Source organism: Heterodontus francisci, chromosome 30, assembly GCF_036365525.1.
Source record: "Heterodontus francisci isolate sHetFra1 chromosome 30, sHetFra1.hap1, whole genome shotgun sequence".
Taxonomy (NCBI): domain Eukaryota; kingdom Metazoa; phylum Chordata; class Chondrichthyes; order Heterodontiformes; family Heterodontidae; genus Heterodontus; species Heterodontus francisci.
The window spans coordinates 38756740-38780871 of NC_090400.1; the positions used below are offsets into that span (position 1 = coordinate 38756740).

At 42.1% G+C, this 24132-nt stretch overlaps 1 protein-coding gene across 1 annotated transcript in view; it reads left to right on the forward strand.

The window, feature by feature from the left end:
• Positions 1-329: 329 nt before the first annotated feature.
• Positions 330-24132, forward strand: part of supt6h (SPT6 homolog, histone chaperone and transcription elongation factor) — a 73725-nt gene continuing 49922 nt past the window's right edge. Inside the window, exons 1-7 of the mRNA XM_068010380.1 lie at positions 330-449; positions 1039-1155; positions 8372-8542; positions 9018-9088; positions 16631-16823; positions 18550-18634; positions 23218-23494. Of these exons, the coding sequence (XP_067866481.1) occupies positions 1050-1155; positions 8372-8542; positions 9018-9088; positions 16631-16823; positions 18550-18634; positions 23218-23494 (903 nt within the window). The 5' untranslated portion in view covers positions 330-449; positions 1039-1049. The remainder of the gene's footprint in view (positions 450-1038; positions 1156-8371; positions 8543-9017; positions 9089-16630; positions 16824-18549; positions 18635-23217; positions 23495-24132) is intronic.

Here is a 24132-nt window from a genome sequence, read left to right on the forward strand (position 1 = left end):
ATAGTTGGGGAAAGTTCTGGTCCATTCTAGTGATACAGGTTCCAAAAAAAAACTTTCATACTGGGCTTGTGCCACCTAACTGATGCATTTAGTTTAGACTCTTAACTCACTGTGAAACTGCCTATTTTATGGGAGCCCATAACATGACTTGTGCTGTAAATATTTAATACACTCTTATTTAGGTGACATACATTGTTACAATGAGTGAGAGCTGGTTGAACTGACGTGTAGGTGGCGCTTGGAGTCCAGTGATTCATTCAATGTATTTTGGTGTTTGTGTCCTGTCCCGGAACTGGATGGAGGGGAGTGAAGGTGCCGGGTGGGGGTTTGGTGGATGCACACGGGCAGCCATTTTTAAAGCATTTCCGTGCTGGCTCCGCATCGTTAATTGGATTCTCCTTTCTCAGGATTATCGGGCATTTGGGCTTTTTTTAAAAGATCTTAGTGAGGTGCTGATTCCCGTTTGCGTTTTTTTACAACAATCGATTGTTTCTGTAAACTGTTCCCGCGCTGCCGGTGCGACGATCTGTGTTGTTCAAGCGGGGTTCTGCTGCTTTCGCACTCTGCTGGAGGCTCTGACACCCGCACTAGGCCGCAAGTCCTCCCAGCGCCGAATCCTATCCCAGAAAAGACTTCAGGCCATGTCCATTCCACTGCTTCTGATCCGTTTATTCCTCAGTTGACCCCCTTGTGCATATAATTATCATGAGGATTGCGCAGGCCAGATCGTAAGGCAGGCCTCCTTGTGATTCTACACCACCACCGCACTCATTACCTTAAAATATCAGAAAGGCACATTCTTAAACGCAGTTCCATTATGTAATTTAAAATCTGAAGAAATTTAAACCTTCCTTCCTTCGCAGCGAACACGCACATTTTATCGTCTTAATAAAATGTTACATAATTTAGATTTTGTCATCCGTTTAGTGAACACTCTTTTAACTGGTCAAATTAAGATTTTTGTTCGGTTCTATATTACTGTGGATGACATGTAAATGTTGTGTTTCACTTAAACCGCTCCCTCCTTTCACTGTGCAGGGGCTGCAAACATGTCTGACTTTGTGGAGAGTGAAGCTGAGGAGTCTGAGGAAGAGTACAATGAAGAAGGAACAGTAGTGCAGAAGAAGTCCAAGAAATTCATGGAAGATGACGATGGTATGTGGAACGGTATTACAGCATAAACACGAACCTATATGTTCTCCATTGTAAACAATTAACCAGTCTCTGGAAGCTGCACAAGGGTAATGTGAGGGACAGGTGACCTAATTTTCTTTATTTTCCATGTAAAGAAGATTTGGAATTTGGTTAATATAAGATTAAAGCACACATCCTTATCTGGGGCATCGTGTAAGAAAGATGTTTTATTTGCATAGCGCATTATCACATCCTCAGGATATTTCAAAGTTATACAACTGATAACTTTTGAAAAGTTACTGTTGTGTAGACAAATATCAACCAATTTGCACGTAAGGTTCTACAAATAGCAAATAAATCACAGTTTATGTTTTGATGGTGGCTGACAGACGATTGTTGAGCTTCCTGCTCTTCAAATAACATTGAGATCAGCTATGCCCACCTGAAAGGGCTGATGGAGACTGAGGACTCAATTTGGCATCTCAATCAATAGGTGCACTTCCGACTGTCTGTTTTAAGTTCATAGCACAGTCCTCTGACTCAAGGAATCATAATGTAATAGAGCTAAGCTAATACTTTAAGTGTACTGAAAGTGACCTGTTCAATATTAATATCTATAATATATGCTTTCACTTATTGTAAAGGTTAGTTGAATTATGGAAATAGAGCCATTTTCTCCAGGATGACAAATAAAATGGTCACTCGACCTAGTTAAAGGCAGCTTTTTGTAAGTACTGGTGATACTGGGCATTGAGCAACAAAGCTGTTCTGAAATCCAGTTTCCAAACATGTATATTAATATTTATTATGTTTTACTGAGTGAAATGGTGAAAACAAAATGTAAATACAAACACGTGGGTTCTTTCTGTCTGTGATATGTCTGTATGCTGGTTTTGGATGATGCTACTTGATATCTGTGTGCAGTATTACAATGATCCACATGTTCATGTCAAAAATATTCAAAAGTTTTCACAGTATATACAGCCTGTTTTTCTGAAATTCGTGTTCGTGGATTTGGTGACAAAGTCATGTGATTGGGATTGGATTTTGTACAACCAGATTTTGTTGAAAGCATTGGAGTAAGCAATTCAGCCCATTGAGTCTGTTCCACCATTCCGATAGATCACGGCTATATGTGCCTTAACACTGTTTATCCATTTTTTTCTTATTCTTTGATACTCATTATCTTCTTTAAAAATCTATCAATCTCAGTTTTGGTGAGTAAGTGCCAGTTGATAGCACTGTTGATGACGCCTTCCATCAGTTTGCTGATAATTGAGAGTTGACTGATGGGGCAGTGATTGGCCAGATTGAATTTGTCCTTTTTGTGGATAGGACACGTGGGCAATTTTGCTTTTTTTTTTGGGTAGATGCCAGTGTTGTTGCTGTACTGGCTTGGCAAGGGGTGCGGCTGGTCCTGGAGCAGAAGTCTTCAGCATTACAATTGGGATATTGTTGGGACCAATAGCCTTTGCTGTATCCAGTGTGCTCAGCCGTTTCTTGATATCACATTGAGTGAATTGAATTGGCTCAAGACTGGCATCTATGAAGCTGGGGAGCTCAGGAGGAGGTTGAGATGGATCATCCACTCGGTATTTCTGACTGAAGATAGTTGCAAATGCTTCAGCCTTGTCTTTTGCATTGACATGATGGGCTCTGTCATCATTGAGGATGGGGTTGTTCATGAACCCTCCTCCTTCCATTAGTTGTTTAATAGTCCACCACAATTCATGACTAGATGCGGCAGGACTGCAGAGCTCTGATCTGTTCTGTTGGTTGTGGCATCACTTAGCTCTGTCTATAGCATGCTACTTCCATTGTTTAGTGTGCATGTAGTCCTGTGTTGTAACTTCACCAGGTTGGCATCTCATTTTTATATATATCTGGTGCTCCTTCTGGCATGCTCTCTAGCTCTCCTCAGTGAACCAGGGATGGTCCCCTGGCTTGATAGTAACAGTAGAGTGAGGGATATGCCGGACCATGAGGTTACAGATTGTGGTGGAATTCAATTCTGCTGCTGATGGGCGACTGCGCCTCATGGATGCCCAGTTTTGAGCTGCTAGATCTGCTCTGAATCTATCCCAGTTAACATGTTGGTTGTGCCACGCAACACAATAGAGGGTGTCCTCAGTGTGAAGACAAGAATTCATCTCCGTAAGGACTGTGCGGTGGTCACGCCTATCAGTACTGTCCTGGATAGATACATCTAGATTGGTGAGGACAAGGTAGGGTACATTTTTTCATTGTTTTGGCTCTCTCGCCACCACCTGCAAGTCTGGTCTGGCAGATATGTCCTTCAGGACTTGCCTAGCTTGGTCAGTAGCGGTGCTACTGAGCCAGTCTTGGTGTTGGACGTTCACTACATTCTGTGCCCTTGCTACATGGTGCTTCCAAATGGAGGAATGCTAATTTATTGCTTGAGGGAGGGCTGTAGAGGTTTTAAACAGGAGGTTTCCTTGCCTTTGTTAGACCTTTGTGAAGTCCACTGTAAATGTTGAGGACTCCCAAGAGGACTCCCCCCTGACTGTATCCCATTGTGCCACCACATCTGGTGGGTCTGTCCTGCCAGTGGGACAGGACATATCTACGGGTGGTGGTTGAGGAGTCTGGACTATTGGCTAACAGGTATGATTCTGTGAGTATGACCATGTCAGACTGTTGATTAGTCTGTGAGACTGCTTTTCCAGTTTTGGCACAGGTCCCCAGATGTTAGTGTGGAGGACTTTGCAGGGCCCTCTGGGCAGGGTGTGCCTTTGTCATATCTGGTGCCTAGATCGATGTTGGATGGTTCGTCGGGTTTTATTTTTCACATTGTTTTGTAGTGATTTGATACAACTGAGTGGTTTGCTAGGCCATTTCAGAGGACAGTTAAGAGTCAACCACATTGCTGTGAATCTGGAGTCACATGTAGGCCAGACTTAATATGATGGTAGATTTCCGTCTCTAAAGGGCAATCGTAAACTGGAGAGATTTTTTACTCCAATCCGATAGTTTGACCATCACCAATTGTAGCTTTTAATTCCAGATTTATTTAACTAAATGAATTCAAATTCCCCAGCTTCCATGATGGGAGTTGAATTCATTTCTCCGGAGCATTCATCCAGATCTCTGGATTCTTCTTCTTCTTTGGCCTCCTAGTCTCGAGAGACAATGGGTAAGCGCCTGGAGGTGGTCAGTGGTTTGTGGAGCTGCATCTGGAGTGGCTATAAAGGCCAATTCTAGAGTGACAGACTCTTCCACAGGTGCTGCAGAAAAATTTGTTTGTCGGGGCTGTTACACAGTTGGCTCTCGCCTTGCGCTTCTGTCTTTTTTCCTGCCAACTGCTAAGTCTCTTCGACTCGCCACACTTTAGCCCCGCCTTTATGGCTGCCCGCCAGCTTTGGTGATCACTGGCAACTGACTCCCACGACTTGTGATCAATGTCACAGGACTTCATGTCGCTTTTGCAGACGTCTTTAAAGCGGAGACATGGACGGCCAGTGGGTCTGATACCAGTGGCGAGCTGGTTGTACAATGTGTCTTTGGGGATCCAGCCATCTTCCATGCGGCTCACATGGCCAAGCCATCTCAAGCGCCGCTGACTCAGTAGTGTGTGTAAGCTGAGGATGTTGGCTGCCTCGAGGACTTCTGTGCTGGAGATACGGTCCTGTCACCTGATGCCAAGTATTCTCCGGAGGCAGCGAAGATGGAATGAATTGAGACGTCGCTCTTGGCTGACATACGTCGTCCAGGCCTCACTGCCATAGAGCAAGGTACTGAGGACACAAGCTTGATACACTCGGACTTTTGTGTTCCGTGTCAGTGCGCCATTTTCTCACACTCTCTTGGCCAGTCTGGACATAGCAGTGGAAGCCTTTCCCATGCGCTTGTTGATTTCTGCATTGAGAGACATGTTACTGGTGATAGTTGAGCCTAGGTAGGTGAACTCTTGAACCACTTCCAGAGCATGGTCGCCGATATTGATGGATGGAGCATTTCTGACGTCCTGTCCCATGATGTTCGTTTTCTTGAGGCTGATGGTTCGGCCAAATTCGTTGCAGGCAGCCGCAATCCTGTCAATGAGTCTCTGCAGACACTCTTCAGTGTGAGTTGTTAATGCAGCATCGTTAGCAAAGAGGAGTTCCCTGATGAGGACTTTCCGTACTTTGGTCTTCACTCTTGGACGGGGAAGGTTGAACAACCTGCCATCTGATCTTGTGTGGAGGAAAATTCCTTCTTCTGAAGACTTGAACGCATGTGAGAGCAGCAGGGAGAAGGAAATCCCAAACAGTGTGGGTGCGAGAACACAGCCCTGTTTCACGCCACTCAGGATAGGAAAGGGGTCTGATGAGGTGCTGCTATGCTGAATTGTGCCTTTTATGTTGTCATGGAATGAGGTGATACTTAGTAGCTTTGGTGGACATCTGATCTTTTCTAGTAGTCTGAAGAGACCACGTCTGCTGACGAGGTCAAAGGCTTTGGTGAGATCAATGAAAGCAATGTAGAGGGGCATCTGTTGTTCGAGGCATTTCTCCTGTATCTGACGAAGGGAGAACAGCATGTCAATGGTCGATCTCTCTGCACGAAAGCCACACTGTGCCTCAGGGTAGACGCGCTCAGCCAGCTTCTGGAGCCTGTTTAAAGCGACTCGAGCAAAGACTTTCCCCACTATGCTGAGCAGGGAGATTCCACGATAATTGTTGCAGTCACCGCGGTCACCTTTGTTTTTATAGAGAGTGATGATATTGGCATTGCGCATGTCCTGAGGTACTGCTGCCACGTCCCAGCACAGGCAAAGCAGTTCATGTAGTGCTGAGAGTATAGCAGGCTTGGCACTCTTGATTATTTCAGGGGTAATGCCGTCCTTCCCAGGGGCTTTTCTGCTGGCTAGAGAATCAACGGCATCACTGAGTTCCGATTTTGTTGGCTGTACGTCCTGCTCATCCATGACTGGTAGAGGCTGGGCTGCATTGAGGGCAGTCTCAGTGACAACTTTCTCCCTGGAGTACAGTTTTAGGTAGTGCTCAACCCAGCGGTCCATTTGCTTGCATTGGTCAGTGATTGTGTCCCCTGATTTAGATTTGAGTGGACGATCTTCTTGATGGTTGGCCCAAAAGCTGTCTTAATGCCATCATACATTCCTCTGATGTTTCCCGTGTCTGAGGCCAGCTGAATATGACTGCATAGGTGTTGCCAGTAGTCATTTGTGCAGCGCCTGGCTGTTCTTTGTGTTACTAGTCTAGTTACATAACCATTATGCTGTTGTTCATTTTATACATGAAGTTTCGGGTAGGGATGGCAAATTCCTGCCTGGAGGACGCTAGTGAAGCATTTTGGTTCTCATGATAAACCTGTTAGCTTTTGAAGTCACTTTTCTGATGCCCGGCCTTAAATTACCAAATTTTTACGTAGCATGTAAAGCATAGATACAGGCCTTTTGGCCCAATGGATTCGTGCTGGTGCTTATGTTCCACACCAGCCTCCTCACATTCCTCTTCATCTAACTTTCAGCATGACCGAATCCTTTCTGTTATCTTTTAAATAAGCATATGTTTATCTAGCTTTCTCTCAAATATATTTATGCTGTTTAGCTCAAGTATTACTTGTGGTAACAATTTCCACATTCTAATCACTCTCTGGATAAACACTGTTTCTCCTAAATTTCTCATTGGATTTATTCGTGACTATCTTGTATTTATGGCCCCTAGTTATGGTCTTCCCCACAAGTGGTAACATTTCTCTACATCTACCCTATCAGCTCTTTTTCATAATCTTAATTATGTATTATTAGGTCATTCCTCAGCCTTCCCTTTTCTGGAGTCAAGAGCTCCAGCCTGTTAAACTTTCCTGACATGTACAACCTCTGAGTTCTACCTTCTCCAGTACCTCTATAATTTTTATAATATGGCGACCAGAACTCTGCATAGTACTGTAATGGCCTAATCAAGGCTCTACACAAATTTATTATTTCTGTTTTTCAATTCCAACTCTCTAGAAATGAACCTCAGTGCTGTGTTTGCTTTTTAATGGCCTTATTAACCTGCATTGCTATTTTTAGTGATTTGTGTATCTGTACCGCTAGATCTCTTTGCCTCTCTACCCCATTTAAGCTTTAGATTTCCAAATAGTATGTGGCCCTCAATTACATTTCACAACAGAATAATATATTGAGCATTACACAGTGCAACTGTATTGTCCTTCTCTAAATGCCCTTGAGAAGGTGATAGTGATCTGACTTCTTGAACTGTTGTAGTCTGTATGTTGAAGTTACTCCCACAGCAATGGTAGTTAGGGAGTTCCAGGATTTTGACCCTGCAACAATGAAGGAACAGCAGTATATTTCCAAATCAGGATGGCGTATGACTTGGAGGGAAACTTGGATGTGGTGGTATTCTCAGGTGCCTTCTGCACTTGGAAGAAGTGATTAACTTTTACTTAAAAATTCATTCAGTGTGAGGAAGGTGATAATGAATGGAGACAGGTAAACAACTGTTGAAAGAAGAAGCAGAGGGATTGCAGGCTGGAGGTGTAGGGGAACTGTATATGTTATGACCAGTGCAGAGGAGAGGTTTAAGGCCAGGAAATTGTAATTGGTTGAAGTGATGACAGGCATCAGAAAAGATACGAATGTAGTTGGGTAGAGACTGAACAAGGAGAGAAGGCTTAAGTTGAGGTGAGAAGAAATACGTTCCCTGGGGCAGGAACAGGCTGAAACAATGGTTATACTGAAGTAGGCCTCTTTATGGCACTTGGGGAGGAGGTAGAAGTGGGTTTGCATTAAAATGACGATCATGGTCGGGTGGGGGGGGGGGTGGGGAGATGATCTCCAGAGAAGAGGCCATTGTCGGTCTAGGAGATGATGGCATTCAGCCTCCAGAACATAGAGGTACAACAACAGCCCCTTCCTTATCAGCAGGTTTGATAACGATGTTTGGGTTGAGCGTGTTGCAAGCTCAGAGTGAGACCAATTTGTGTGAAGGAAGTGGAGAAACTGACGCAACTAATGTAATTGGCAATGAACATACTGGGGAGGGGTTAAGGTGGAATAGGAATCTTGAAGATGGGAGAAAATATTCAGTGTGCACAGGGAAGCCTCTTGGCCAGAGAAAGTGGGCATGGTGTGAAGGCGGCAGAAGAAGAACTCATCATGTCAGACTCTCAAAAGTACGTGGTTTAATGCATGCAGCTCCAGTTTTAGGAGCTAGATATCTAAACTTTATTTTCAAGATGCTTATAGTTTTTGTGTTCACCCCACCAGAAGAGGAGGAGGATGAAAATGCAGATGACCAGGATGAGCAGGGAAATTTAAAGGACTTCATTAATGATGATTTAGAAGATGATGATGAGGAAGAGGAGGAGGAGGAGGATGATGGAGCCAGTGAAGGTTCTGGAGGTTCCGATGCTAACGCCAGGAAAAGAAAGCGTAAAAGTCAGTTTTAAAATCCATTTCTTTTTCTATGGTAGAAATTCAGAGACTACAAAGCTAAGACATTGATATTTTTCTTTCTTGCTTATAGTTGTAACATATATTTGCTTGATTCACAAAGAATGTGCACCATCTGTTGGAGAATTTTAAATATAGAATTTTTTTTAAAAACGTCTCCCATAAAGATTCCTCCTTTGAAAAATATCTGCAAATATTGTCTTGTAATCTAGAAATTCCTGATTTTGACTATTTTAATGGAAGGAGGAGACAGTCAACATTCTCAGGATTTTTGGGGGTGTAATATACCCTTGCATGGAAGGTGACAGTGATGATGTCAAACTATTTGAGTAGATACTTGTGAATATTCTACTGAAATAACATTTTTTAAATAGTCTTCATGAAATATAGAAACATGCATTATAGAGATTATATCCACAATGTGATATAAATATTTCAATTGTTTTCTTACTATGTGCAGCTTATGATGACAGGCTGGAAGATGATGATTTTGACCTAATTGAGGAAAACCTGGGTGTCAAAGTCAAAAGGGTAAAGCTAATTCTTTTGATTTAACAGAAAACTATTTGGTAGTTCAGGATTTACTATTTAATGAAAAAGTAGTGGAATTTGTATGTTTATCTAAAGTAAAAAAAAATTGCTATTAATTACTTCCAATGACAGTATGTTGAAACACTGCATATGTTCAAAAGAGATGAATATTAAGCCAGCTTTGTCTCAGGATTTTAACAAATCAAAATGGTGCACCTTTGAATTTATTTTGTATCATGTATACTTGAAATTCATATCAGTTCAGTTACAGATTTTGTCTTAACTTGGGTTTCAGTTAGAGAAGAGCATTTCAAACTATGCAACACCAGGCTTGGTGAGCTACTGGTAGTTACAGGTCTGTCAGTGTTAGTAGTGGGTACAATTTGAAATGATGAATTAAGAGTTTTGCACAAGCAAAAGTTAAACTATTAGCTTAGCTGAAAACCTTCCTGATAAGTATATTAGTGACCACAGTGTTAAAGTGAAGCAATTTTTCAGTATAATTGAAGTGATTTGTGCAAATTGAAACTCAGAAAACCTCACTTATGACCTTGAAAAGCTAACTCTGCAAAACTATAACAAATAGATGGCATTGTTTTTACTTCAAGCTGGCACAGAGTAAATGCCAGGGTTTTTGTTAAATGTTGTCAAAACAACTAGTCCAGTTTTAAATGAGTGAAATAAAATCTTGAGAGAAGAGCTGGGTCTAAATTCTGTAATTACAGTGTGAGATTTTATATACATTTTGATCAGCCCAAAATAACTAGCAGGTTTCAGTAAAGTTTTAACATGAATTCAGTAGAATCTTCTTTCAATCACTTGTAACTAATTTGGACATCAGGTTCGCAAGGCCTCGCTATTATACTCTTCTCTGCAGCTGTTTGTCTGTTGTCATTCTCATTCAGCTGTTCTCTTGTTCAGTCCCAACTGACTGAGTTTTGGGCTTTCCACGAGGACTTTGCTCACTCGGAACTATTCTATCTGCTTTTGAATACCAGTCAGTTAAATAGCAATACTTACCCTGCCCACCGCACTTAACGTACTAAGACACATTTACAGGAGAAAAATGGCTATTTGGATATTTGGGCCTTGAGCTGAATGGCCAAGTTGTATGCAACTGCTTTCCTCTGGCAATTTGATCTGTAGTTTGGAATTTTGCACTAACAAAAATAATTAAAATAAATAAAATTGCTTCAGAAGACAAATTGTAAATTTATATTTTCTATGTGTAGGATGATGTGAACATATGGAAATGATGGGCAGGAAACGACCATCTGGCCCATCCTACTTGTCCCACACAGTTGTGATATCTGAAGCCTCAGGATTAGACACCCCCCCCCCCTACCCACCAATAGCCATGTAAACTCCTGGGAGAGGCAAAATACCAGATTAAAAGTTGGGGCAGTGGGGAGGGGGTTAATTCTTGAAAATACATCTATAGTCCCCTTACCCTTAAAGTGGTTGAAAGCTAGTCCAAGATCCACTGATCATACTTGCATTATCCATTTCTTTGAAGTAACAGAGTGGGTTAATGACAGTGCAGTTTCTGTGTATATGGACTTTCAAAAGGTGTTTGTCCAAGCATCGTATAATAAATTTGTTGGCAAAATTAAAGCTGGGATTAAAGGGACAGCGTGGATACAAAATTGGCTATGGGACAGAAGCAGAGAGTAGTGGTGAATGATTTGTTTATCAGACTGGATGGAAGTGTACAGTGGTATTCTGCAGGGGTCACTATTGGAGCTACTGCTCTTTTTTGATCTATATGAATGATCTAACTTTGGGTATACAGAGCATAATTTTGAGATTTGGAGATGACATGAACTCGGAAATATAGTTAACAATAAGGATAGTAGCAGACTTCAGGAAGGCGTGGTCAGACTGGTGAAATGGACAAGCACATGGCAGATGAAATTTAATGCAGGGAAGTGTGGATTGATGTATTTCTCATGGGTTTTAATTTTGCGACCAAGTCTATTATGTAGAATAGTGGTTATGTTATTAGACTAGCAATCCAGAGGCTTGGACTAGTAATCTGGAGACATGAGTTCTATTCCCATCATGACAGCTGGAGAATTTGAATTCAGTTAATGAACAGAAATCTGGAATTAAAAAGCTAGCTTCAGTAATGGTGACCATGAAACTACTGGGACTATCATTAAAAAAAAAAATCTGATTCATTAATGTTTAGGGAAGGAAATCTGACATCCTTACCCAATCTGGCCTCTATGTGACTCAGACCCACAACAGTGTGGTTGACCCCTGAAAGGACCTTGTAAGCCATTCAGTTAAATCAAAGCCACTACAAAAAAATAATAATAATACAACCGGACAGACCACCAAGCGTCAACCTAGCTACAAGATTTGGATATGGCAAAGGCACATCTGTTCGATCCTGCAAAGTAAAGGCCTGCTTTAGGTTGGGAAGAAGAGCCCGACCGAACCACAGCGGGCCTGACCCGTCCCAAGTCCCTCCGATTCTGCACCGAACCCGCCACTATTCAGCCCGACCCGACCATCTGTTTACTTACCTTCCTGACATCGAACCTGCAAGAAGCTGCATGCATGAGACGTCACTCGCGCATTGCGCAGACTCAGTTTCGTCCTGGACTCCTAGCTCAGATAAGTTTTTTTTTTAATACTTAACCAGCCGAGCACTTACCGTGTGTGTCCGGCCCCGGAAGATGAGCCCAACCCGAATCCGACACATATCGACACGGGTCCTGTTGGGTTCGGGTCGGGTAGCAGGCCTCTACTGCAAAGTCCTCCTCACTAACATCTGGGGACTTTATTTATTTTTATTTATTTAGAGATTCAGCACTGAAACAGGCCCTTCGGCCCACCAAGTCTGTGCCGACCATCAACCACCCATTTATACTAATCCTACACTAATCCCATATTCCTACCACATCCCCACCTTCCCCTACCACCTACCTATACTAGGGGCAATTTATAATGGCCAATTTACCTAACAACCTGCAAGTCTTTGGCTGTGGGAGGAAACCGGAGCACCCGGCGAAAACCCACGCGGTCACAGGGAGAACTTGCAAACTCCGCACAGAGGGTACCCAGAATTGAACGCGGGTCGCTGGAGCTGTGAGGCTGCGGTGCTAACCACTGCGCCACTGTGCCGCCCTTGTGCAAAAATTGGGAGAGCTGTCCCACTGACCAGTCAAAAAACAGTCTGGCATAGTCATATTCACAGAATCATACCTTTCAGCCAATATCCCAGACACCAGCATTACCATCCCTGTGTATATCCTCTCGCACCAGCAGGACAGACCCACCAGAGGTGGCAGCACAGTGGTATACAGTTGAGAGGGATTGACCCTGGGATACCTCAACATTAACTCCAGACCCTATGAAGTCTCATGGCTCCGGTCAAACATAACCAAGGAAGCCTCGTACTGTTTATCACCTACTGCCCTCTCTCATCATGAATCCGTACTCCTCCATGTTGAAAACCACTTGGAAGGAGCACTGAGGGGTAGCAAGAGCACAGAATCTAATCTCAGTGGGGGACTCAAATGTCCATCACCAGGAGTAGTTTGATAGCACCACTACTGACTCAGCTGGCCAAGTCCTGAAGGCCCTAACCTCCGTACTGGGCCTGCAGCAGATGATCAGAGAACCAATACCAGGGAAAAACCTACCTGACCTTATCCTCACCATTCTAGCTGTCATAGATGCATTGGTCCATGACAGTATTGGTAGCAGTGATCTAGCACAATCCTTGTGGAGATGAAGTCCCATCTTGACACTGAGGGCATCCCCTTCTACCATTCTACTAAACGAGATCTGGTGCTCAAAACTGGGCATGTTTGAGGTGCTGCGACCCATCAGCAGCAGCAGAATTGTGTTTCACCACAATCTGTAACACAAGGCCTGGCATATTCCTCAGTTTACCATGCCATCAAGCCAGGGGACCAACCCTGGTTCCATGAGGAATATAGAGGAACATGCCAGGAGCAACACCAAGTGGCCAACCTGGTAAAGCTACAACACAGGACTACATGCTTGCAAGACAGTGGAAGCAACATGCTGTAGACAGCTAAGCAATTCTGACATCCAATAGATCATATCAAAGCTCTGCAATCCTGCCACATTGTGCATGGTGGTGGACAGTTAAACAAATAACAGGGTAGGGAGCTTCATAAACAGCGTAATTCTCAATGAAGACAGAGCCCAGCATTGAAGTGCAAAAGACAAAGCTGAAACGTTTGCAACCATTTTCAGCCAGATGTGCCAAGTAGATGATCCATCACGGCCTCCTGAGGCATAACAGCATCGCATAAGCCAGTCTTCAGCCAATTCCATTCACTCCACGTGATACCCAAGGCTGCGGTACGAGATACTGCAAAGGCCCCAGCAACTTCCCGGGCGCAATGCTGAAGAGACGTGCTTCAGAACTAGCCACGTCTCTAGCGAAGCTCTTCTAGTACATCTACAACACTGGCATCTGCCCAACAAAGTGGGAAACTGCCCGGATATGTCCTGTCTACAAAAAGTAGGATAAATCCAATGCAGCCAATTACCGCCCATCAGTCCACTCTCAATCAGCAAACTGATGGAAGGTGTCATCAACAGTGCTATAAAATTGTACTTACTTACCAGTAACCTACTCAACAATCCTCATTTTGGATTAAAAACAAGAAATGCTGGAACCACTCAGCAGATCTGGCAGCATCTGTGAAAAGAGAAGCAGAGCTAACGTTTCGGGTCAGTGACCCTTCTTCGGAATCCTCATTTTGGGTTCTGCCAGGACACTGGGTTCCAGACTTCATTACAGCCTTGGTCCAAACATGGACAAAAGAACTGAATTGCAGAGGTGAGGTGAAAGTGACTGCCCTTGATATCAAGATAGCATTTGACTGAATATGGCATCAGGGAGCCTCAGTAAAACTGAAGTCAATGGCAATCCAAGGAAAGCTCTTTAGTGCTGGAGTCATATCTAGCACAAAGGAAGATGATTGCGCTTTTGGAGGCCAATCATTGCAGGAGCTCCTCGGGGCAGTGTCCTAGACCCAACCATATACAGCTGCTTCATCAATGACCTTTCCTCCTTCATAAGGTCAGAAGTGGGAATGTTCGCTGATGATTGCAGCGTGTTCAGTACCATTTGCGACTCCTCATATATTGAAGCAGTCCGTGTCTGCATACAGCAACACATGAACAACATTCGGGCTTGTGCTGATAGGTGGCAAGCAACAGTTATACCACATGTGCCTGGCAATGACCTCTTCTAACAGAGAATCTAACCACCTCTCCTTGGCATTCAATGACATTGCCATCGCTGAATCCCCCACCATCAACGTCTGGAGTGGAGGGTGGTCACCATTGACCAGAAATTTAACTGGTCTAGCCACATAAATACTGTGGCTATAAGTGCAGGTCAGAGGCTGGGAATTCTATGGCAAGTGACTAACCTCTTGATTCTACAAAGCCCTTCCATTATCTGCAAGGCACAAGTTAAGAGTGTGATGGAATACTCTCCACTTCCTGGATGAGTGTAACTCCAACAAGACTCAAGAAGCTGAACACCATCTGGACAAAGCAGCCTGCTTGATTGGCATCCCATGGACCCCCTTAAACATTCACTCCCTCCACTAGCAGCACATAGTGTCTGCAGTGTGTATCATCTTCAAGATATACTTCAGCTACTCACCAAGGCATCTCAGGCAGCACTTCCCAAAGCTGCAACCTCTTATCACCTGGAAGGGCAAGGGCAGCAGTCAACTGTAAACAGCACCACTTGCAAGTTCTCCTGCAAGTCGCACGCCATCCTGACTTGGAACTGCTTCACCGTTTTTTCATTGTTGGGTCATAATCTCTGGAACGCCCTGCCCAACGGCTCACTACCAACTGCTCAAGAGCAATAAATGCTGGACTCATAATGCCCACATCCTGTGAATGAATATTTTTAAAAATTTAGTAGGAAGAGTAAAGAGAGGCAATATAACCTAAACAATAACATTTTAAGGGAAGTGAAGGAACAGAGACACCCAGCGTGATGGATGGGTTGGTGGGTGGGGGGGTGGGGTGGGGGGGGGGGGGGGTGGGGTGGGGTGGGGGGGGGTGGGGGAAGGTGGCACTGTATGTACCCAAATCATAGCAGTTGGCAGGACAATGAGAAGGCTGCTTAAAAATGCATATGGGTTTTATTAATGGGGGACTAGAGTACAAAAGCAAGGAAGTTGTGCTAAACCTTTTATGAAATGCTGATTAGGTCTCAGTGGGTGTATTGTGTTCAGACCTGGGCACCCCACCTTAGGAAGGATGTCAAAGTCTTGGAGAATGTGCAGAAGAGATTTTCTGGAATGGCACAAGGGACTTCAGTAATGTGGAGAAATTGGGGTTGTTCTCCTTCAAGTAGAGAAAGTTAAGAGGAGAATTGATTAAAGGTATTCAAAAACATGGATGTTTTGATAGAGTAAATAAGGAGAAACTGTTTCCAGTGGCAGAAGGGTCAGTTACCAGGGGACATAGATTTAAGGTGGTTGACAAAAGCACCAGAGGCGACATGAGGGCATCTTTTGTTACCCAGCTTGTTGCTGTGATCTGGAGTGCACTGCCGGAAAGGGTGATGGAAACAGATTTCATAGCAACTTTCAAAAGGGAATTGGATAAATACTTGAGGGAAAATTAGCAAGGCTGTGGGGAGACAGCAGGTGAGTGGGACTAATTGATCATTCTTTCAAAGAGCTAGCACAGGCACGATGGACCAAACGGGGGCCTCTTCTGCTGTATCTTTCTATGATTCACCTACCTTTTTATTGGACGTAATCTCCAGTCCAGCTTTCTTTTGATGGTATGCCATGAATCTCCCCAGAGTTTAGGCATATTGAAATGAATGGACCCAGCATTTTAAGCCTGCCTGAGTGAAGTTTTTAAGCTGGGAATCATTCTTGTGACCTTCCTCTGAACCTTTTCCGTAGCCTCTGTATATCATAAACCATATGAGTGGACCAGAGACACAGTATCCTAAATGCAGGCTAATCAAAATAAAAGACATGGCACCAAATTAAATCCACTTACAGGAACATAGGAGAATTTTTAATTGAATAATTAGAGTACAAGCGTACAAGAACCTATGCTAAGACTAAGACAAATTTTCCCTATTTCATTTTAAAATGGGAGCAATGGGCACCTTTATCTAGCAGTATGGGATGTCTGACCTGTAGACTTCATTTTGGCTGCTCTTGATCCATTATAAATGGCTGATTTCAAAGGTTTACTTCAATGAAGCATCTAATTCTTAATCTAGTGCAATATTTTTAAAAAGAAAATTCTTTTAACAAATGTTAATCACAAATCATGCTCCATATCTAAGGTAATCAATGTAGCAAAATCTTCAAGTTGGCTACTTAATCCAAAAATATTGACCTTTTTGTTCTTATAATGTACTATAGTACTTCATTATTTTAAGTACATTCACGTAACTGCTGTCTGACTGCCTCTTTACACTCTAAAATTTATCAGTACTGAATTGATCTGTAGTAGTTCAATTTCAAAAATTAATTATTAACTTTCATGATTTTGTAGCAAAAATTCCGACGTGTGAAAAAAGTATCTGATGATGAAGATGAGGAGGAAGAAGAAACTTCTAAGAAGGGACATGAAAAAGAGGCTATTGCTGATGAACTTTTTCCAGAATTTGAAGGGGAAGAAGGAGAACAGGTTGAAGCACCAGTGGTAGCTCCTGAGGAGGAGGAGGAGGAGGAAGAGGAGGAGTCAGGTATGTTACCACAATTGTGACATTAAGAATGGAAGCCTGTTGACATTTGGGAATGAACAGATTTAAATTTCTTGTGTTAATCATTGAGCTCTCAAAAAACAAAACTACATTTTATTTTTTGCACTCCCAATCTTGAATGCCTTGGACTTCAATCCAGCTGTGTGTTCGATTCATATTTTGGTTTATTCTACATGAGGATAAAAGAAAATAACCCCAGAATCTGGCATGGTACCAATACTGTGTAATTAAGCAATCCAGTTTTCCCATAATTTGTCTCCTAAATCTAGATGGCTGCACAAAAGTTGTGCAAATGCAAAAATTGCTACTATCCACACCTTACATGCTAGACCTTATTTTCTGCAGAAATAGACATTAAATTTAACATCCATATTCCATTTGATTCAGGGAACAAAGTTGTTTGTTCAATTTTAGACACTTTAGTTCCAAAGGGGCAAAGGTGTTAGTTGTGGCTTAGTTGGTCATTCTTTCACCTCTGAGTCTGATGGTTGAATGTCCAAGTCGTACTCCACAGACTTGAGCGCACAATCTAAACTGATGTTCCCAGTGCAGTACTGAATAAGCACTGTACTGTTGGAGGTCCTGTCTTTCAGATAAGACGTTAGTCCGAGGTCCTGTCTGCCTGGGAGTATGTTAATATTTGCTAGTTATTTGGGTTGGCCCAGCTACTATGGGGGAGCTGTGTGTGAGGATTATGTTATCTCCTGCGTCATTGTCGGTGCGTGTTGGCTGGAATCCGATCAGGCTTTGCATTTTTTGCTTATTTCCAAGCAACAAATGTTGCAGTTGTTTCTGTTCCTAAGTGACAGACACAAACAGGACACTGTCATTTGCCTAAAGGAGCCTTAGTCCACCTGAAGTGATTGTTTTCAGTGTGTGGTGGGTGATGGGGCTCGATAACTGCCGCGTATAACGAATATATTCACGAGATATGTAGGTGAGGGAAAAGGGAATAGAAGGCAAGAAAAGAGAAGACTGCGGTGACCTGATAGAGGTCTTTAAAATTATGAAGGGGCTCGTTAGGATAGAGGTAGAGAAGCTGTTTCCACCTGTAGAGATCATATAAATATAAAATAGTCATCTTTAGATCCACTGAAGAATTTAGGAGAAACTTCTTTATCCAGACAGTGGTTAGAATATGGAACTTTCTACCACAAAGAGTAGATGAGTGAATAACATTGTTGCATTTAAGGAGAGGCTGCATAAACATATAAGGGAGAAAGCAATAGAAGGATATATTGATACGGTTAGATGAAGTAAGGTGGAAGGAAACTCCATATGGAGCATAAACACTGGCGTGGACCATTGGGTCGAATGGCCTGTTTCTGATGTGCTCTAATTTCCATGTACTGAAGTCGTATTTCTTAAGCCAACAGATAGAAAAGGAAATGACCGGGCAGTATTTTCCCCATTGCATCCCCTAGCCCGCCCCCCTGTCCACAACTTTGCCTGCGACTTGTGTACCGTTCAACATGATTTTTCCATTATAATTGTTTCTTAATTGCTAATTCGATGCTGGTGGCATGTAATCTCTCTACAAATCATCTTTAAGCTTCATTGCAGGGCATTTGTGTCGTTTCGGTCTTTGTATGAATGTATCCACACCCTGAAGTATATAAGACTGTCATCCCTATAAACAAAACCTGTGTTGCAACAACAAAACTACAGAAATTTGGATACTTTTAAACTGATTTTTCATTTAATGCAGATATTGATGACTTCATTGTTGATGATGATGGTCAGCCACTCAAGAAACCAAAATGGAAGAGAAAGTTCCCAGGGTACACAGACGCGTAAGTAATGTTTTATGCAGATTATGAACTACAAACCACCCACCATTCTCTGTTTTATTATCAAGACAGCCCCTGGTAACTAACTTTGAAGGAAAATTGCTAGAAGTTTAATCCTTTTGTTTCTTGTTCGGTAAGTTTAAACACTAACATGCACAAAAAAACAGTTGCTGTATTACAACCCTTCCTATGGCTCTGCTCCGTTTAGTTCTCAAGCTTTTAACGTTTAAGCTTTACAGAAAATGTCATGGGGAAACAAATGTATATTTTTAAAGCTTTGTGTGGCTTTTAAATCTTATACCTGTTGCAATTTCAAATTAAATATTAAAAATCCCACATAATCTCAATTAGCATACATGACAGGAGTAGATCATTCGGCCCTTCAAACCCTCTCTGCTTTTAAGTAAGATCATGTCTAATTATCTACCTCAAAACCACCATACTGCACGATCCCCATATTTATTGATTCCCTTCATATCCAAAATCTCTGTCTTGGAAATACTCAACAACTGAACATCTATAGCCCTCTGGGGTAGAGAATTCCAAAGATTCATAACCCTTCAAGTGAAGAACTTTCACCTCATTTCATTCCTAAGTGGCCGACTCCTTACTCTGAGACTGTGATCCCTAGTTCTAGACTTCAACCAGTGGAGGCATCTTCCCAGCATCTCCTCTTGAAGCTTCTTAAGAATGTTATATGTTTCAGAGATCAGCGCTTATTCATTTAAACGCTAGGGAATATAGGTCTAGTCTGCTAATCTCTCCTATTTTTCAAAAAAATTATTTTCTGTTTTTCCTGCTAAAGTGAATAACTTCACACTTCTCCATTCCATCTCTCACAATCTTACCCGCTGACTTAACCTGTCCATTTCCCTTTGCAGCCTCTTTGCGCCATCTTCACATCTAACTTTGTATCATTGTTTAACTTGAATATGTTACACTCTGCCCACTCTTCTAAGTCATTGTTATAGATTCTAAAAGCACAAGCACAAATCGAGTACTGCACTAGTTACAACCTGCCAACCCGAAAATGACCCGCTTATTCCTACTGTTTTCTGTTCATTAACCAATTCTCGATCCAGCCAACATATTGCTCCCAACTCTGAGCCTGTAATAACCTCTTATGTTGCACCTTATCAAATGTTTTTTGAAAATCAAGTACACTACATTCCTCCTTATCTAATCTGCTTGTTACAACCTCAAATAATTCCAACAGATTTGTCGAACACAATTTTCCTTTCATAAAACCGTGTTGACTCTGGCCAATTGTATTCTGATTTTCTAAGTGTCCTGTTATCGTGTCCCTAAGAATAAATTCTAGCATTTTCACTGCTGCTGATGTCAGGTTAACTGGTCTGTGGTTTCCTGTTTTCTCTCTTCCTCCTTTTTTGAATAGTGGGTTTACGTTGCTGCTTTCCAATCCATGGAGACCTTTCTAGATGCTAGAAACTTCTGGAAGATCAAAACCACTGCATCAATAATCTCTGTAGCCATTTATTTTAAAACTTCAGGATGTGGGCCATTAGGCTCAGGGAATATGTTGGTTTTAATCCCCTTGAATTTCTTCAGTACTATTTCTTTATTTATAATTTCTTTAAGTTCCTCATTGTCACTAGACCCTTGGTTCCCCACTATTTCCAGAATGTGGTTTGTATCTTCTACCGTGAAGACAGATGCGAAGCATTTGTTTAATGTTTCTACCATTTCCTTATTTCACATTGTAATTCCTCCTGTTTCTGTCTTTAAGGGACCTGTGTTTATTTTTGCTAACCCCTTCCTTTTTTGCATACCCATACAGCTTTTGCCATCTGTTTTTACGTCCCTTGCTAGTTCACAGAATCACAGAATTGTTACAGCGGAGAAGGAGGCCATTCAGCCTGTCGTGCCTGCGCTGGCTCTCCAAAAGTACAATTTACCAAGTGCCACTCCCCCATCTTTTTCCCGTAGCCCTGCATATTCTTCCTTTTCAGATAACAATCCAGTTCCCTCTTCAATGAACCCGCCTCCATCACACTCTCAGGCAGTGCATTCCAGATTCTAACCACTCACTGCGTGGAAAAGTTTTTCATGTCATGTTGATTCTTTTGCTAATTACCTTGAATCTGTGCCGTCTGATTCTCGATCCTTCCATCAATGGGAACAGTTTTCCCCTATCGACTCTGTCCAGACCCTTCATGATTTTGACCATTAAATCTCCTCTCAACCTTCTCTTCAAGGAAAACAGTCCCAATATCTCCAGTCTGTCTACATAACTGAAGTTCCTCAACCCTGGAACCATTCTCGTGAATCTTTTCTGCACTCTCTCTAATGCCTTCATTAGAGTGTGGCACCCAGAACTGGACACAATACTCCAGTTGAGACCTATTTCTCTTTCTTTATCAATTTCTTGGTCATCTTTTGCTGAATTCTAAAATCCTCCCAATTCTCAGGCATATTACTATTTTTGTCCACATTATAACCTTTTCCTTTAATCTACTACTATCTTTAATTTCTCTTGCTTGCCATGGTTGGACCACTTTTGCCTTAGGGTTTTTATTCCTTTTATTCCAATGAATATGTATATTCATTGTACATTATGAATTATTTTGTTAAATGTTTGCCATTGCTTATCTTTGTTTTTTTTCTGCGGAGTGTTTCCTGACCAGGCAGAGCATATGCAGAATGATCGCCAACATCATCAAAGCGTCTGAACATTTGCCAGCTTGCCATTATGGGTCCGCGCATGCACCATGTAATGACATCAAATGAAATGATGTCCGAGTGTTGCTGCACCCCTCAATGGCCGCGATTGCCGCCTCCAACCCCTGCTAGAGTATTCTGTGCTCTCCCGCGACCGCCGCCTTAACCACCGCTTCTCTTCCCCGCTCCCGACTGCTTGGCGCTCCATCCCGCCGCACCCGACTGCTCCCCGCTCCATCCCACCGCGATGCTAGCACCCCGCTCGCTCCCTCCCACCCCTGCTGCTTCTCCGGGCGGTGAGGCAGGGAGCAAGCGGCGGGTTGGAACGGCAAAAGGCCTCCATGTGAGGGAGCGGAGAAGTGAAGCGGTGATCATGAGAGGGAGCAGGAAACTGAATGCGGCGATTGAGCCGACGATCACGGAAAGGAGCAGGGAACAGAAGTGGCGATCACAAGAGGGCAGGGTGCTGTGGAGGCGGTGAGGGTGTTTGGGTTCAATTCATTTTTTGTGTCAAATTGAGCAGCACTATTTTTATTACTGGCAGCTGCCTGAGAAGTTGCAGACAGTGACATTTCTGTCGATGAGGCTGCATTTGCACATGTGCCAGTAGTGTGCCACCTAGTTGGTTGTGTTGTCAGCAAACGCAGCCTATTTTTTAACTCTGTTTCTCAATGTATCTTAGCCAAATCGCCACTCATATCTACGTGGTTTGCATCGTTCAGATTTAACACCCTAGTTTCAGACTTGACTAAATCGCTCTCAAACACAATGTAAAATTTATCAATTATATAATCACTCTTACCCAGAAGTTCTTGACTAAAGGTTATTAATTAACCGTTTCTCATTGCACAATACAGATCTAAAATAGCCTGTTCCCTAGTTGGTTTCTCAACATCCTGATCTAGAAGACTGTCTTGAATGCATTCCATGTCTTGTCCTCTGCACTATTACTGCAAATTTAGTTTAATATAGCATGATTGAGCATGACAGAATGCAATAACAAAGTGTGAATATAAAAATGGTTTCCTGTTCACACCTGTTAAGTTTAAATTATTTCTTGTTCACACCTGGTAAGCTTTATACAGCAGTTTGACAGAATTAAATTTAAGCGTGAAGTTCTCGTTCACAGTTGTCTCAAGATACAAAATAACACTGTTGTTCCAAGCCATACAAGCAAATAAAGTAACATTCTGAAAGAAAACAAGATGGGTATATTTTATCATCTAAATTAAACTTATGCAGCATAATTGAAACCTTGTTTGCAATTTGAGTGTGATATTCTGTAACCAAGGTTCATAAAATATTCTGCATTGAGTACTTTATGAAAAGAGATTTACAAACAGGACTCAAATAGCAAATGAATTTCAGAAAACAGAGGTTAGTTATATTTGAATTAGAATTGTTGTAATGGTAAGTCTGCTAAAAATGATACTGGCACAATTCAAAATCTGATGTCTTAAGTCTCTTCTATTGTGACCCTTCAGCTACCTTTGCACTAGCAGTTATTTAAAGGCGAGGATAGGGACTAAAGGTTCCACCTAAGGGTTTTGAGGCCTCTTTTAAAATTAGAGAGTGAGGGGATGCGTTTTCTAAATAAAAAATCTAGACTATAAGTACAAATGTAAAAGTAACATTTCTTTCTGCTAAGTTCTTGACGCAGTTTGCAATGACCTACTACAAGTAGTTTCATTGCAAGCAGGATGATGTGACCATCGAGATTGTGGATTTTTATATTGAGAAATTATTCTGGAAGAAACAGTGGGTTTGATGGTAGTTACAAAGCATTTTTGACCACCAAGATTAGATATTTGATTATCTTTCAGTCTCATATTGCAAACTGAGAGCGAAGATGGGTATTGTTTTATCCAGTGTTATCTATCTGCAGCGTGTTTTAATTTTCTTTTCAGTGCTCTTCAAGAAGCTCAGGAGATTTTTGGAGTAGATTTTGATTATGATGAGTTTGAAAAATATAATGAGTACGATGAGGAAATGGAGGATGAATACGAGTTTGAAGATGAAGAATTAGGAGAAGGCGAAACGAGGGTTCGCCCAAAGAAAACCACCAAAAAACGTGTCAGTCGCCGTAGTATCTTTGAGATCTATGAACCCAGTGAGCTGGAGAGCAGTCACCTCACAGACCAGGACAATGAGATCAGAATTACAGACATGCCGGAGAGATTTCAGGTTAGTGCAACATTTTGAAGGTAAGGGGCCCTGTGATTTAACTATTGCTATTTTTAGAGTTCTTTTTAAAAAGGTCCAGGGAAAGAAAAGCTTTTTAAAACTTCAAAAGTGGGTAATTTTGGTTGATTTCTTCTGAAACACGAGAACCACACGGATAATGTACTTGCGCTCCTCATCGTTATCATTGTGAACACGTGAGCGAACGCTATTTTTCTATTGAATTTTATGCACTGCCCTGTTTGAAAAGTCCCTTGAATGAACTTCATTTAAGATTTATTCAATTTGACTGAGGACGGGGAAAGCAAGTTACAAATGCACTGCTCTGATTGCTTGATAAACAAAGAGAAACAGGATTCAGAAGTTTAAAATGTCACTTATTTGAGTTTTTTACTTGAGTTTTACAGAAGTTTAAATCACTGAAATACATTTTAAACTTGTAGTGTCTAGTTTACACATTGAATACATTTACATGGCCTGCCAACATTGTGAGAGTTGAATGCTGTGACTCTGTTTTATCCTAATTCTAAACCATGTGCAACACAAAATTTTAATCCTTTGAAGTTATTAATCACCCATTGGATTATGTATTCTTGTTTTAGCATAATATTTTATTTGTATTTTCCCATATTAAATATCTA